Raw genomic sequence first — 17,445 nt, 5'->3', positions numbered from 1 at the left:
CATAAATTAACAATTACATTTTTTATTTATTTATTTATTTATTTATTTTACAGTCCAAAAGATTTGGGGTTCAGTATCTATAAACACAGTATCTATAAGTCAGTGCATTTAATCTAGTTGGGGCAGCATCAAAAGTTTTACAAAACAGAATATAAAATATATTTATATACAAAATATGTGACTAATAGTCTTTCCCAAACAAATGCATGTGTAAAAGTGGAATGTAATAATGTATCATGATCTGATGTTTTGATTTTCCTTCTCTTTTTTTTAACAGCTCACATATAAAGCTGCATCTGACGACTTCATTTGATTTGGGATGTAAAATACTTTATACAAACTGTATAAAGTGCATTCTTGTGATAGACATTAATGTTTCATTCATACATTTGTCACAAATTGTAAAAAAAAATATGCATGTTAACTTCTTCATTCTTCACATGCATTTCTGTTCCAAATGAAAAATGGCAACATCAAACTAATTCACTATTAAAAAATGTGGCCTACCCATGATTCAGTATATGATTATGATATGTTATTGCAAACACCCAATGACTTGCATATTTAAAAAGTTATTGTGTGTTAATTATTCTTACAAAGAAAATGTACATCAGTAAGCCTATAGAGTTATTGAACTGACCATTTCAGCCACTCCAGGAAAAGGCACATTCAACAATCATATACAGATATATGGTGAATATAGGCTATTGTTGGTGTGGATACCAGTTTTAAGTATTCTAATATGACTTTGATTTGTATGATACTAAATTAAATCTGTGCATTTTTATTGTTTGTATTTTCAGTTCACTGAAGCCTAAATTGTTTATCCATGAGCAGGATAATTCACTAGTTTCCACAAACCGACAGGACCATTAGCACATCCAATCATCAAATATAACAGTTACACTTATTGCTTTGGTCATTATGGTGGCACACAGTCCCAAAACTCACGACACAGGCATTGGCAAAGGCCGTACACCATAACAATGAGAAGACTGACAGGTACCAGACTGACCATCAACACCCCTGTTGTGGTATGCTGCATGATAAGCAGGTAGACACCTAGAGGCAGCGAGCTGAAGTACAGCAGCCCCAACAGCCAGACCAGGACACGCGCTGAGGTCTGGCACAACAGGGCCGCACAGTTCCACACTGTCCATCTATTGGTAACGGAGGCCATTGAGTCCGGGCTAGAAGAGCGGTATTCCCTCCCCGGAGCTGGAATAGCAGACTCCTGCCGAGGCTCCATAATGGTGATCACCACGTAATTGGAACGAATCGAGGTGGGGGAAGCTGAAGCAGAGTGTCCCACCAGGGAGTTGAGGCATCTGGGACTGAGAAGAATCTCGTCTTGGGTTTCATTCAGGTTCTGATGCTTCCGTGCCTGGACGGACAGCAGCGCTGACACCAGGTTATACTCATCTGGTAGACAATCCACGGCTTCTCTGGGAAGGTCCGTGATGTAGCGGCAGAACGGACAGACCACTGCGTTGGGAGAGGATTCGCCTAAATCGAGGATTTTTGCAAGGCACTTGGCACACAGACAATGGCAGCACTCGAGGACCTTGGGCCGTCGACTTGACAGGCTGTATGCACAGTAGCAGATCTTGCATTCCAGTTCCTCTGTGGTGAAGCAACCCTCCACATCCTCCGGGAGCTGTCCCATCATGTCTCCTTCCTCTCAACGTTTTCTCATCGGCTGGTTGTAATCAAAGCTGTGTGGGAACATGGTTGCGAGGCAGCTGCTGGGTCAGTCCTGGTGTCTGGATGGTGTCCTATGCAGAACGGGGCATTGCCTTCACTGTGCCACAGAGGCTCTGGACGGGTTTGTGCTGAGGAACCTTTCATGCACTGTGTGGAAGGGTGGGGAGAGGCCACTACCGAAAAGATAACTGTTAACACAGCAGTAGAGAACAAACACTGCAGCAACAAAGCAGGCCCTGTAAAACCAGGGCTGGAATTTTCTAGCCGGGGCTTTTGTTGCCACTGAAATTCAGTCCAATTAGTGGCTCCACACTTTCTGGTACACAGTGCTGATTTTGCTTGCTCAATGCAACACTATTCCAAAAAAAAGGAAGATATTTGTCTGCAATTACTTTATGTTCAGAATAAACAAAAATATAAAGCATTTAAAACTTATTTTAAACGTGTTTCAAATTGTAATTTTGAATACCAGCCAGGTCAGCTGTACAGTTCACTGTGCAACATCTGAAATTAGGTCATTGCTGTTCACTGAGCCTGTCTCTCAACGTCAGGTATTACTGAGAATTTATCATGTGCAATGAAAATTCACTGATATTTGATTGACATTTCTTCCATTGTATATAAATACATACTTTGCTCTATTCTGATTTATTGGACTAAGACCACAAAGGGACTCAGTGCCCAGTAAGTGCCCAGCTCAAAATAATAACTGCTACTTAATAGTTTTTGCCTTAATATGGTACTAGTTATTTAAGGCTGTCAGGAATACTACGGGTTAAACAAAAATATTTTTTCACTAAGATTTGATCAGCTGACAAGTCAAGAACAGTATTCATCTGTGTTCTACATAGTGCAATAATGAGCAATAACATATTTTAAAGACCTTTCAGTCAAACATTTTCACAACTAGTGTTAAAATTATCTCTCACCTTACAGCCAAGATAAAAACTTATGTCATTAGTGTTAGCAGCTGTCAATTATGTTAAATTTTAACCAATGACAGAGATTAAGTACAGTATGTAAAAGAGCAATAAGTTGACAACCTATGTTGTTACATTGCGTTAACTCATCAAAATAAGTTTAGCAGTTTTCAACTTTCGTTGAAATTACTAAACATCTCAAAAAATTAAGGTAGCAATTTTTTTCTATAGAAAACAGTACACTCTCAAAAGCATTTCAACTTTAAACCGCAGAAACAACTTTTATACATTAATAATAATAATAATAATAATTGTATATCATTTTATAGGCAATTTTTATATTATTATTATTGTTACATATTTCCACTGTAAGTGGCTAACTACAAGCAATTTACAGTATGTACACTGCGCCCTAGTGGTTAAGGAGTTTATTGAGCTCATTCATATTTTGTATTTTAGAAGAAATACAATTTATGACAGGAAAAGTTGCACAGCTTTAGAATGGTGGTTGGTGATGAACTAGTTAAAGGAAGAAGAAGAAGAAGAAGAAGAAGAAGAAGAAGAAGAAGAAGAAGAAGAAGAAGAAAAAGAAGAAGAAGAAGAAGAAACAATGCATTATTTCCTTGTAATATGAAATCAAGGAAAACGTTAATTTGGCTTAATTTCGAGCAATAAGCCGATAGGTAACCTATAGAGCAGGTGTAAATCACACAGGTGATTTAACAATGACGTAAGAGTTCCCAACAGCAACCTGGGGCTGCCTCTGAGTCAGTGACGTCAGCGACTAAACAACAACAAAATAAATATCAGCTGGCAGTGCGCGTGAGGAGCGAGGAGCGGGCTCGCGTTCGTTTGCTATGGCTAATCAGGGTGGATGCGACAGCCCGGATGCTTCAGAGGTGGAGCCGGTGGGCAAGAGCGCCGGCGGCGAGACTTCTTCCAGACCACTCAACTCAGGTGGAGGAGAGATGGCGGAGAAAGAGGAAGAGCAACCTTCTGGAGTCCGACACCCTGCAGGCAATTGTCCGTGTCGAATATCAAAGCTGATTAACTGGAAAAGACCATTATGGACTTCCGCTTTCTTCGTAACTACAAATATAGCGTTTTGGTGAGACACATGACGCAGCGTATTTTCCTTATTCACATAGGCTATTTTTATTATCACTGGAATTCAGAATACATGCATGCAAATATCGCATATTCTCATTTAAGACCTCATGATAGTGGAGTTAATTTTTTTTGCATTAATAAATATGGGTCAGTCTTTATCGCTTTCCAATGCATTACATTTAATCGAATTAAATCAGCAGGCCTAACAATGTTTTTGCTTAAGGCATTCTCCCTTGACCAGTTTCTGTGTCTGTTTTTTCAATTAACTTGGCTACAGTTGCATTGCTATATGTACAGTGCCTGTATTTTAGGCCTATCTTTTGTGCAATTGTTTCCTTTGCATAACATAAATTAATATTTGAAGACAAACCAATTTAAAATTTAATTTGCATTTAACCTGCATGTACAAAAGCTGTCAATGTAGACATTGCTTACATTAGATTTAAAGAAATCTGGTTGTGGAATGCGGATAAATAGTGTATTTGGGACGGGTTAACATGACTGTATAAGTAGTAATTTGGTGTTCCTTTTGGAATTAGTTTCACCCTCAAAGCACATGATTTTACATAAGAGGTAACTTGTAAACAGAAATAATAACGTGAGTGTGTACTATAATTGTTTAATGTTCAATTAACATTATAATTGTTTAATGTTAAAGGTATGATGGCAGATATTAGATTTAGATAATCTCACAGCATTTTTCTTTAAAAAACAAGCACTATACATACGTGATAGTTAGATATCTGTTGACTACAACAGTGCATGTGTTTATATGAAACCTGTTTCTGTTTATTTTTTTCCATGCAGGTTTGTTTCCCTCAGTCCCTGTCGAGTGTTCAGCCTTATCTCCATGTGTGTAGCTCTCTTAGTGACGATACAGCTAATGAGAGATGTGGCTCTTTCCAGATCAAGAGGTGTGGGTTTGTTTCATCCTATAATGCTCTAACGTGTCACTTTACTCATAAGAATAGAAGCAAAATTCGACTGATGTTTATTTTTCCTCTTTATAGGAGCTGCTCTATGGAAGAGTATGACAAGCAGGTAAATTTAGAGCATGTACACCTATACTTAAATCAAGCAGCTAAAGAACGAGTTTCAAATTCTGACCTAATACACATCTGTTCAAAGTTTTTGAACGTCTTTGAAAGAAGTCTCCTATACTCACCGTGGCTCCATTTATTTGTTCAAAAATACAGTAAAAACTGAAATATTGTAAAATATTATTAGAAGTTCAAATAGCTGTTTCCTATTTTAAGATAAAATTTTATGTTTTTATTCATGTAAAGGCAAAGCTGAATTTTATGATCAATGTTGAAAACAGTTATATCTATATTCTTCTGGAAACCCTGATACACATTTTCAGGATGTGTAATATGTACAGGATTTCTTTGAGCAGAATGTTCAAAAGAACAGCCTTTATTTAAAAATAATTTTGCAACATTATAAATAACGTTTGATCAATTTAATGTGCTGAATATACGTATTAATTTATTTTTTGGTAACACTTTACAATAAGGTTTAATTAGTTCACATTAGTTAACATGAACTAATAATGAACTGTACTTCTACAGCTTTTAATCATCTTTGTTAATTTCAACATTTACTAATACATTATTAAAATAAAACGTTGTATTTGTTAACATTAGTTAATGCATTGTGAACTCACACAAACAAACAATGAACAGCTGTATTTTTAACTAATTTGAACAAAGATTAATAAATACTGTAACAAATGTTTTGATCAGTTAGTTCATGTTAGTTAATACATTACAGTAAGGTTTCATTTTGTTAACATTAGTTAAAGTATCTATTAACTTGAATCTGAAATGGCACAAATGCACAAATAGTGTATAAGGTTTTTTTAAAAAAATGTCCCATTCATCAGCTACAGTCCAGCATGTAACCACTAGAGGGTGTGCTAAGACTCTTATTGGCATTATAGATGACATACAGCAATCCATAAAGTCTGTCATGTGAGCTTAGAAATGTCAGTGATATCCAGCGCTGTGTGATCAAGACTAATTAAGAAATCTAACGAAGTACTCCTGACCCACTCGAAACGTAGCAACGCTCGACACTGTTGACCTTTTTCGTTTATGAGTTCATTTGAAGAGTGTCCAAGTCAACAAACATTATATAATCAATATTTTCATCAACTCTTTGCATATGAGAACATTGAAAAGTCAGCCTAAATTTGTTAAAGGATTGGATTAGTGGAAGGCTTGATGAATTTATCCAATACTGCTTATCATTGGCCTTCGGCTTTCCATTATTTGAATCCGGGTTGCGCCATGCTGTACTCTGACCGGACTTGCTCTGTCATTGTTTGCATGCTTATGGTGAAAACAAATGCAATGGCACCATTGTGCTCCAGCGGGTGAGATGCCAGTGCAGTAATCATCAGTGTGGTGTTTATGTGAGGCGGGCCTCATTAAAACCTCGAGTACTTGACCAACAGCTGCTGGATTGCCTCAGCTTGTTCATTTCTGCCGGCTGCTGTTGATTTGAGTCCTGTTTCAACAGTTGTCTTCGCCCGGATCTTCACACTGACCTCTTTGGCCCCAACCCCCCAATAGCTATGGGATCAAAGCTCTCTATGTTGTGCTCTACTTTTTGTATTTATGTAAGAATTGATATGATCAATAAGTCATCATGACAAAATGTTTTTCAATTACTTTAACTCATCAAAATAACTTAAACAATTACAAACTCATTAAGTTTTACAACTAGCAAGATTAAAAAAAAAAAAGTTGAAATGACAGGAAATTTTATTATACTTATAAAATACTTATTATACTTACTATACTTATAGTTATTAAGGCAGCAACTGAACTTAAGTTGAATTAGGGGGAACATTTTTTAACTGTGATGTTTTTTTGCTGGATGTCATATGATTTTAGTTACTATTTTTCTGTTGTTGCAATATTTACACCATTTGCATTATTTACACTTTTGCACTATTTACATTATTTGCAATAATTTGTACTAATATTTGTCATCTTCAGCTTTGTTTATCTGTATTATGACGTATGATCTAGTGTGGGTTGTTTTGTCCAGTGGTAGCGTGTCATGTTGTGAAACTTGAGTTTATGTTTCAGACATTTGCGTGCCTGTGTGTGGCAAGTCGAGTAGAATGACACAGCCATTTGTGCGTTCGGGAGCGATGGTAATCCTTTCTTGCATTTCCTCACCATTCTTATTGGGAGGAAATTGGAGTGTCCTAACCAATAAGCCAATCACATCACAGTATACTAAATAACAAAGGGTGTGGCTATAGACTCAGCGCCCATTGGAGGAAGACTGAGGGATGGTTACATTACTGTTATTAGCTGTTCGCTGACCAACTGACCAGTCACGTTGCTTTCATCAGAGTCAAATGACCAAATAATAATAACATAAATAAAGAAGTGATATAAATAATAAAGAAGACTGTTACTATCTGATACAGGAGAGACGGGGCAAGTTTTTACACCACTGAATATTTCTCTGTGAATGTTAATTTTTGAATGTCAATTTCTGTACATATACCTTGGAGTCTTACAATTTTTTTTAAAAACATATCTACCATAATTTACCTGGAAAAACTGTACAGTTTATTTATGTTGTCACATGCTTTGGGGTAAACTGGCCTGATGGAAGACTATTATAGGCTTTTTAGAAAAATGTGAACAAAAACAATTATGGAAAGATGAAATGTAAAATGTAAAAAAAAAAAAACATTGCCCAATAAACATTTAATTTAATAAATTGTAAACACATGTAAGTAATGGGGAAAATATAAATGTATGACAACTTGCCTCAAATGGACATTTGTGAAAAATTTAAATAAAAATAATAATTTTATACCATTTAAAACACATGTAAATAATGAACAAAAACAATTAAAATGTGACAACCTGCCCCAAATTAATATTCGCGGGGAAATATAAATGATCAATTGTATAATTTGATATAGTATATCTGTATATAGTATTTACATAACATGTAGTTCTATATTTTCAACATAATTATTTTATAAATAAGATTATCATAAATCAGTGATAAGAACATAATTAATGATAAACATAAAGAACACAAATAATTTTTGTGACGTCAATAAGTAGCTTTCCAGTAAAAATGATACCCATGTACCTGAATGGAGATCATTTTTCAGTGTCAGTATTAAGGGGGTATTATATGCAGTGTTTGTACGTGTGAGTGTGTGTGTGTGTGTGTGTTCATGCCCCAGCGTTGTCTGGATGATGCCTGCTTGTGGAAAGCTATGTGACTGGTATTTTTAGACCTGACTGGTTGAAATAGTGAAGCTCAGGCCTTGATCAACATAAACACTAGCTCGTGTGGCTTCATGCGACACTTCATTTGTGACTCTGTCTGAACTCTGGAACTTATCACTGACACACTCACCTTCTGACTTACCTTCTGAAGGCTTTCCATATTGAAACCTAGAGCTTTTGAGATGACTGCTGAAGACCATGGATCAGCATTGAGGTAAAATAAAAAACTGTATTGAAGAAACTGGTACAAAGTAGACCGCATGGTTGTTAACTTTGAATACTAGGCATTAGTTTTATGTGCGTTATACCTTCAAGTGGCTAGTCTTGTATATCTCGGATAACTTGAATGTATAGCTTGTGTTTTTTTTTAAGTGTTATATTAATCAAGTAATACTTGTCTTTGATGTGTCTTAGATGTGTCATGTTTCTGATATGAGCTTCTTCTGAATTTCTTTAAATGTCAGTCATCATGTATCAGATGCATCAGGGGTCGTGCGGTCTCCATGGTGACCCTTGTTTTGGAACATTTGCTAGGGGGAATTTCATGTTGATTGTCACAAGGACTGCAGAAGTATTGATACGTGCATGTATGCCACACAGCAATGGAACCTGTCAGTCATGTGTGAGGAGGTTTAAGTGGACCGAACCACAGACCGGCTAATAGCATTGTTAAAATACTGCAATTGGCAATGCCTGTGTTTCTGCTGCCCTTATTTTACAAATTAAGAGACACTGGATTTTAACTGCCATTCCTCAGCTGTTTGTTTTGGGCTATTTTAGTGCCCTGTCACTGGGCCTGTTTGAGTGTCAGACAAGTAGCTTTCTGTGTTGTTTTAGCGATTAGCATGGGAGTCAGTCCAGCGCGGTTAGGTTTTCAGAATCCAGAGTCACCTGTTGTTGGCATTTGCAGAGACATTAGAGGCTTTTCTACACATTTTCTTTGGTTTTAAAAGATTTAAGACTCACTTGAGACAGCAAATGTTAACTTTTTTGGTTTTCACATAATAATAGCCTAATTAGCAACATATTTACCAGTGGCAAACATGCCATGCAGTATGATTTCAAATAGTGTTAACTATCAAACACCACATGGCGTCAGTCAACAGCCAGATTTCTTGAAAGATGTAAGAAAAGATGTTATCTTATGAAATGTTTTCACACGTTTACGAGTGTCATGTGAGTATTAGACGTCATTGATCTCCAGTCGTCGGCTCTGGTCTGGGTTGGGCAAGCCTGAGTTGCACTTTCTCTGGCACATTGGCTTGTATCTGCCACATGGTCGATGGTGAAATGCTAATGTGAGCTCTGTTGCCTCATAGTCACATGCACCCCATGCGCCCTGTTTAATAGGAAACCTCCGGTGGGGAAACATGTCTCTGCAATGTTGGAGGTGACAGGTTTATGACCTTTTGGAGGAAACACAGCTCGAGCTGATCTGTAGGAGGCAGCCTAATTGCTTGGGTTATAGCATATTTTTGCTAACATTTGGGGTTGATCAGTTTCAACACATTTACCTACTCTAGGTGGCGTTGTCTGGTTTGTTTTGGTCATAGGAAATATAGAGCGTCAGCTGTGAGGGGACAAGAGTAAGGGCGCATAACCAGAGATAAAAGGCATTAGCAGGCTGCCTGTTAATAGACGCTTATCTAGTGCCAAGAAATTCTCTGATGCCCCGTTCTAAAAGTCATACTAATTCATTGAAAGCCAAATGTTTGACCAAAGAAATATTTGCTAGACTTTTTACCAGATGTAATTATTAGCTTTAAAGAATTTAAACTAACTCACAGTATAGGCTATACCTGTAAATGTTCTATATAACGTCCAATATGATTTAATGTCATCAAAGAGTCTAACTTTGACCTCAGCAGACTCAAAGAATCATTAATGTGTAAATAGTAATTTTTATGTGATTAATGATATGTTTGTTAATGTAAGCTGTCAGTTAAGGACCCATAAATCCATTAATATGTAATCACATATTTGTATAAAATCAGAATATATGAATGGCAACAAGGTGAACCCTCAAATACACAAAGCATTTAAATGTGCATTAATTCACTCATATATAAATCATTTTTTTTCAGGTCGACTCCATTTCAGATATCTCATGAACCCATTGTAGTTAAAAATGAATCATTTTGTACATGTCTGCAATCATCACTCAGACTGTGAACTATTTCACACATGCAGCGTTCACTCCAATTGTGCTAGATTTTGTCTTCAAAAGCATACGCACTGAATAGCTAATGTAATTTTTTATTAAAGACCTGATTTTGTAAAATTGAGACATGGACTGTGATCTAATCAATGTGGAAAAACTGAAGCTTGTTTATGTCACCTTTATATGTTCAGATTGTGCAGCATCACAGACTTAAGCCTTAAGGACTAATCACATCACAGTCTAAATTAATCTTTTTTATTATTATTTAATCATTTCCATCTTCCAAAACATGGATTTAAACATTCTGTATAGGCATGTCATATTACATAGTTTCAGAGGTTGAGAGGCCACTACAAATATATATATTTGTGTGTATGCATATTGCAGTATATATGTTTAACAGAAATGCAGTGATAATTAAAAAAGAAATGTAAATTGTTTAAACTATTTAATGAATTAAGTGCTTTTTCAGAAAGGGTCTTTACTTTTGGTTCAGCATTAATGCTCATCTATGTCACTGGTCTTTTAATTGTAGCTGGGAGGTCATTGATTCTGTCCAGGACGGCAAGTCTGGATCAGAATCTCCATTCACGGACTTCTGGACAAGCCTCAAGCTGTTCATTGAGGAGACTTCCTCTTTTAAGCAGCAGAATCCAGGCAAGGTATGGATGGATTTGAGTAGATGACGCATAAAACATTATTTTTTTACACCCACATCAAGATTGTATAAAATGTATAAGGAAAACTGCATCTTGGGTATCATGTAACGAGTCTCAGTTTCTTCTACATTTTCCCCATTTTGCCCTAATTTCTTTATTTTAATGGTCTTAGGTACAGTGGTCTTATAGTAATTCATATTATTATTAATAATTCATATTAATCAGTATCAATAAATAATAATATTATGATTTAATATACATCTCCACTCCATATGATTTAATGTATTATATATTTTTTATATACTCAGAAAAGCTTACAAAAGCTGTCACTGGGACAATACCCTTTAAAAAGGTTCCAATATGTACTGTACCATTTAGGTATTAATATGCACTCTTTGGGTACAAAGGGTACCACCCCAGTGACAGCTTTTGTACCTGTTATTCAGTTTTTGTACCTGTCTTTTTATTTTATTTTTTATAATACTTTAATTTTTCAAAGTATTCCATGTAGAATAGCATGTCACATCACAGGTTATATTAACTTTCCTTACATATTTCATGTCTTTCCATTTGCAGTGAACTGAGACATTGTGAATTTGTGTGTCATTGCAGTTCTGTCTGCTGGTGTGCAGTCTGTGTACTTTTCTCGCAATACTTGGACGTTACATTCCAGGGGTTGTTATTTCATACATCTTAGGTAAGTAGTAAGTTAGAGCTGCCTACATACACAAAAAGACGACCATTTTTTTGTCCTACCTTTTCATTTAAGTTTATGTTCAAGTGATTGTAACCATGCGTCATGGCTAAGTAGAGCGGACCCATTCCTGGATTTACCTCCAGCACACCCGAGAACATCCAACAGTCCGTTTGTCATGTGATAGTGGATTCCTAGTAATGTAACCAGGACGACATTCTCACTCAGTCTCTGGTTTCTCTTTCTTCCTAGCAGTCAGCAGGTCCATAAACACTGGTAAGTGTGACTCCTACATTAATAGTTTGTACATCTGTTTACTGCAGTGCTGGGCATTTTTCTCTGGCCTTTGGCGTCGTCATATGAGTTTGGGATGTGGTTGGAACCAGTTCTGCAGAAACTGGACTTTGGAGTGGGCGAGTTTCTTCAGAAAATCAAGGAAAATCATGGTTAGTCTCAAATACATTCACACACAAAATATCTTTACATTTCTGAATTTGACATTATTTCCAGTAGAGCTCATCACCACCAGCATATGCTGCCTCACAGGCATCTTAACTAGACTTTGTTTTACTAGAAAGGCTATAGCTCTGTTTCAAAACTTATGAGCCATGTAGACGGCATCCTAACCTTTATGGAAACTGTTATTGTTAACTAAAATTAAAAGCTATTTAATTATTGTTCATTTAAATTAAGCTGAAAAAAAATAATTTAAATAAAGCTGAAATAAAATATAAATATTAGATTAAAATCTTATAAAACTTTGATAAGTTGATCATACAATTGGTAATGTTCCCTTGGCAACTAACTGAAATAAAATAAGTAATTAATCCTAAAACTGAAATAAAAACAAATTAAAGCTACATATAAATATTTAACAAATTACAAAATATGAATAAATACTATAATAATATTTAAATAATACTAATATAACGGAAAGTAACTGATTTGGAGCATCTCCTTGCACCACAAATATAGCTTTTGTTATATTTGAGTTCAATGGAGTTTGGCATTAGCATGTTGCTAAGATAAGAGCGTTACACTAATAAACATATAAAACATAGCACAATATATATTTTTTCAACTATATTGGAGTATTTTATTGATTATTTTCTGTTTAAATGAAATATTTATTTTAAGTAGTGCTGTCAAATTGATTATATAATACACACACACTCACACACACACACACACACACACACACACACACACACACTACACAAAAAAAAATTATATATCGTATATTTACCAACTTTTATGTGATAAATCGTGATTAATCGATTTGTCAGCACTAATTTAAAGTCATTTCTGAATTGCATTCTTCATATTCCTTCCCTGCACCAGAGAAAAGGATACTCCAGTCACAAGTCGAGAGAGAGAGCATTGAAGCAGATCTGTCCGCACTTTTCCCCAAGGTCAGTGCACTGTCACACCCATGCTTATCATGTGCCAATGAAGACTCGGAGGATTTCATGATATGTCAATAATATAATATACATAATTATGTCCATTTCCTGTCTATGTGTGAGCTGATTTTGAGAGATCTGTCACAGATGGACTCCACTGTGTGCAAAGAGCTGTCTATATCAGACACAGAGGTCTCTGAAGTAACGTGGACAGACAATGGCATTTTTAACCTTTCAGAGGGAAACACACCTCAGACAGAGAACTCTGAGGGTAAGCTTCCTTATCTTTTACAGAAATGTATGAAGTAAGGAATAATTGACGACGGGCCAACACATTATTAGAAAAATAATGCACACCCAAGGTGGCGATGCGGCGTGAAGCGTATTGGCCGTTACACCTCAGGTGTGCATTATTTTTCAATAATTCAACGACCCGGAGTCAATTATTCCGCTTATACTACACGTCAAAAAATTGTTCAAATTGCACAAGACATTTGTCTTAAAAACAGGTCCGGAAGAAGGCTGTGTTGCCGAAATGCGTAGATCTACTTTTAACTGGTTTTAATGATTTAGCCAAGTTCATTAAAGGCTGTTAACTTTACCAAGGCACTCGGGAGTATTTCGTCTACATAATTGGATGTTTACCTCCAGTTCATCCAATGACCACCAGTGGTTATATAAAGACACACATGTAGCACTCTCTGCTTCTGTCTTCTGAAAAAATAATACATTACATTTCAAAATATAATAAAATAAAGACAGTTATTTTAACTCATTAAATTAGTAATACATTATTATTAAGAAAATGCTTGCCAGACCTCTAGTTTAGAAAGTCATTCTTCATGTGTTATAGCTAAGTATTATCTATTATACTGTTCTAATGAAATTATGTCTATAACAATTTAATATAATTTTTAACTATTAATATGTTCGAGACATTGAATATTGGATATTAGACACATTATGTTCCAGTGAATACATGCAAATTTCAATTTCAGCAATCAGTTTTAAAAATTGGGTTGTTTTCTATATTATTTATTTGCTGTATTTCATACAGACTCGCGAAGTGACGAGGAAGTCTTCGCCGGTGGACTTCCAGAGTTTCCCTCCCTGGACAATGGCTTGGTGACAAACGGAGAGGACGATGAAGACCTGAGCATTGGAATGCCCACCCCTCCAGCCCATCCCAGCAGGTTTGGGTCCACACAGTCAGAGGAGGAACCTGTGGGCCAGGCCCTGGAGGTTATGCAGAGGCTGGCTGGAGACGTAATCACGGCAGCTGTCACCGCGGCCATGCAGGAACGCTTGGAGGCGGCGGTAGCGCCTGTGCTGGTCCAGGCCCTGGAGGAAGAGTCAGACAGTGAGGCAGAGGACTTTGAGTTGTTGGACCAATCAGAGCTGGAACAGCTGGAAGGCGAGCTGGGGCTGGACCAGGCGAACCGTGCAGATCCTAAACCTAGCCAACCTTCTTCAGGCTTACTGTCCAAACTACTGGGGCGCCACTGATCTTATTCAGAGGGGCGTCCGCTTCCCTCTGTGATGGGATGTGGGTGGGAGGATAAATGTCGGGTTTACAGGGCAAGGTCCAGAGTGATGAAGGTATTCCATTGTTTAACTTTGCTGGCGTGATTCAGTTGTTTTGCTATAAAAACAGTCAATCTGTGGATGGGAGGTTAATTGTGTATTTCACGGGGAATGCGATAGTGGCTGGTTTTGGCGTAGCTCCATCTCAGTTGGTCATTTGAGGAAGTTTCCTGTCAACTTCCAACCCGCCAATGACCAGAGGGTTATGGACCAGAGTAATGTCATTAGTTTAGCTGTTAAAAGGCTGGCAGGTGCAGGATACTCCATATTTTGCTGCCAAATATTTTTCTCTATTTTACAACTTAAAAAGCTTCATGGCCAAAAAGAAAGGGCCTCTCACTAACTGACTATCAGGACAGCCCTTAAATGACAGAAACACCTTGAAGTGAAGTACATATGTGGTGGATATGTATTTTTATTTGAAATCTTTTGTTTTCTAATTTTCTTTTTTTATTGTATTTTTTTTATGAAGGAAAAGCCGGTGTTCTTAGTGTAATCCTTTGCATGGACAGTCATGTTTGTTTCGATTTGCACCTTTTTTTAGAGTGAACCGACTAGGCACTAGAGCACATAGTCATCAAAGTTGAACAGATTATGTTTTATATTCATATAAATATTCATCAAATAGTGCTTAAAGAGATGGTTTACCTAAACAATTAATATTCTGTCATCAGTGGTGTTGTTTAATATTGTTTTGGACCCCGTTGACTTTCATTTTATAGATACAATCAATTGAAACATTCTTCAAAATATCTTCTTTTGTGTTCCACAAAAACTCACAGGTTTTGAATGACATGAGGGTGAGTAAATAAGGATCGTTTTGGGGTGAACTGTCTCTTTAATATACACAAAGAACCTTAACATTCATTTTCAGTCAAAAGTAACATGGAACATGTATTTAATCCCTAAGAACAATGTAGAGAGAAGACAATTGCACTTTTAGTCAATCATATCAATCAATTTGTCTCTTTGAGGATATTTGCTTTCTGTGAAAAGAAAGTTGTTTTTGTCAATTTACCCATTATTCATAATTGCCTTTTCATCAATGTTAGTACAGAGGCACATATAACCAAGACTGTTTCTGTTCACAGTGTGGTGCTTGGTGTGTATCTAAATTTAGTGTTTCTAACAAACTACTGATGTATTATGAATTTTGTTTTGAGATGTATCAACCGCTTTCTATAATAACATAGCTGAATATGAATTTCTAGCTACTCACTATGACTGCTATCCAAAAATGACTCTAATCAGGTGTCAGTTTGATCATTTTCAAAAATATTCTTATTTATTCCTATATATCTCTAGATAGCTGCCATGCACATATGATCGCCTTATATGCCTGTGCAAGTTTGTCTGTCAGAGCGGAAGAAAATAATCAAAATATAGATATAAACAATCTCAAGAATGTAATTAAAACCATATGATTCAAAGATAGTGGTTTCTCTCTTTTTTTCTGAATGAGGTGGAGTGACAAATATCTGAAGTGACTTAGAAAATATTCTAAATTGAGTCAAAAACATATACAATGGGGTGCAAATTTCACATTAAAAATCTGGGACTTTCCCCCCTTCGTATATATATTTTTGGATAAACTATAATTATATTAATTAAATTACAATAATAAACACTAATGAGCTCAGACTTTTGTACCTCAGTGTATAGGTTATTGTCACCAAATGCATGATTAATCAGATAATAAATGTATTCACTCTGGTATTTTCACTGTTTGCAAGTTTACCAGGTAAAGGGGAGGCACGGTCCTCCTCATAAATCTGACACCAGGTGATTTACTCATACTCCACCTGTAAAGCACACCATCCATACATCACCCATCACCCTTTCCTCAAGTCGGCAGTAAATAAAGTCATGTTTCAATGATTTATGCTTGGTAACTAACATCACTATGTGGGATTTTATAATGAGCTGTATATGCTACGAACAGCACAAAATTAAAGCATTTCATGATTAAAGCAGATTTAAAAAAAACACCAATGTTTGCAATTGCATTCATGATTTAGAGTAAACTGCAGTGAATGCAATATGAGTGACTGTATATAACTAAACATACTGAAACAATTAAAAAGAACCTCTTCCATAATTTTGCGTCTGGTGGTCCTTTAAAGGTTCAGGCCCAGCAGGAGATGTTTTTACTACCACTGCATTTCTTTATGAAGTGAGTAGCTTAATGTGGTGTGATTTGTGTCTTAGGGCCAAAATAATAATCAAACAAGCCACAAAAAGTCCCTACACACATATTAATTTATTCTGAATGTAAGAAAGAGAAACATAACAAAAGACTGACTGCACAGACAGGCCTAGTACTTTTCTTATCACAATATATCAATACAGATATATTGCACAAACAGATTATTTGAATCGATTTAAATCGGTAAATATAGCAGGATCTAATGAAATTTCCACAAGTGGTTTACAATATGAAATTATAAATGACACATTTCTGGCATGTAAATTATATGGTGCCGTCTTTTCTTTTCTTTTTTCCATGAAAACAAGCCTGAATTGTTTTGAGAAATGTCTTTCGTTTTTCATAAAAGGCTGTTTACAAGTCGTGTTGCTGGCTTGGGTAATGAAAGGCAGAAATATAGCTATTTTACATATGGCTACATCTCAGTCAGAAAAACAACATGCATTTCCTCACATTGACTACAGACATGTGTTTGACAACCAGAAACTGCCCACTGTTTTGAACAAGATATCTATTGTTTTAGCATGTGAAATTGAGCTTGAAAAGAGTGTTTGTGATGTAAAAAAAAAAAAAAGAAAAAAGAAAAGTAAATAAACCCTTTTTGGTTTGATATTGATTGTACTATCTAATGCAATGACAATGTGCATTTTTAGGAGTGACTTGTGTAGCTAAATGCTTTTGGGAGCCATTATGTGTGGACTGTGGAGGGAAAGGAATAGCGCTCTGGCCT

The 17,445-nt window shown here is 36.1% G+C and overlaps 2 protein-coding genes across 2 annotated transcripts; one reads left to right on the top strand and one right to left on the bottom strand.

Moving 5' to 3' along the window:
- Positions 1-322: 322 nt before the first annotated feature.
- On the bottom strand, positions 323-1,847 carry rnf182 (ring finger protein 182). The gene has a single exon (XM_079613527.1). The coding sequence runs from the start codon at positions 1,667-1,669 to the stop codon at positions 923-925; it is 747 nt and encodes a 248-aa protein (XP_079469653.1). The 5' UTR covers positions 1,670-1,847; the 3' UTR covers positions 323-922.
- A 1,547-nt stretch (positions 1,848-3,394) lies between these two features.
- Positions 3,395-16,605, top strand: retreg1 (reticulophagy regulator 1). Its single transcript, XM_079612751.1, has 10 exons — positions 3,395-3,732; positions 4,542-4,648; positions 4,745-4,775; positions 8,181-8,222; positions 10,705-10,831; positions 11,441-11,525; positions 11,846-11,968; positions 12,864-12,934; positions 13,073-13,196; positions 13,983-16,605. Exons 1-10 carry the CDS (start codon positions 3,482-3,484, stop codon positions 14,429-14,431), a joined length of 1,410 nt encoding a protein of 469 aa, XP_079468877.1. The 5' UTR covers positions 3,395-3,481; the 3' UTR covers positions 14,432-16,605.
- Positions 16,606-17,445: the final 840 nt, after the last annotated feature.

The sequence above is a fragment of the Phoxinus phoxinus genome (genome assembly GCF_949152265.1).
Source record: "Phoxinus phoxinus genome assembly, chromosome: 5".
NCBI lineage: Eukaryota > Metazoa > Chordata > Actinopteri > Cypriniformes > Leuciscidae > Phoxinus > Phoxinus phoxinus.
This window is presented reverse-complemented; position numbering and strand designations above follow the sequence as displayed.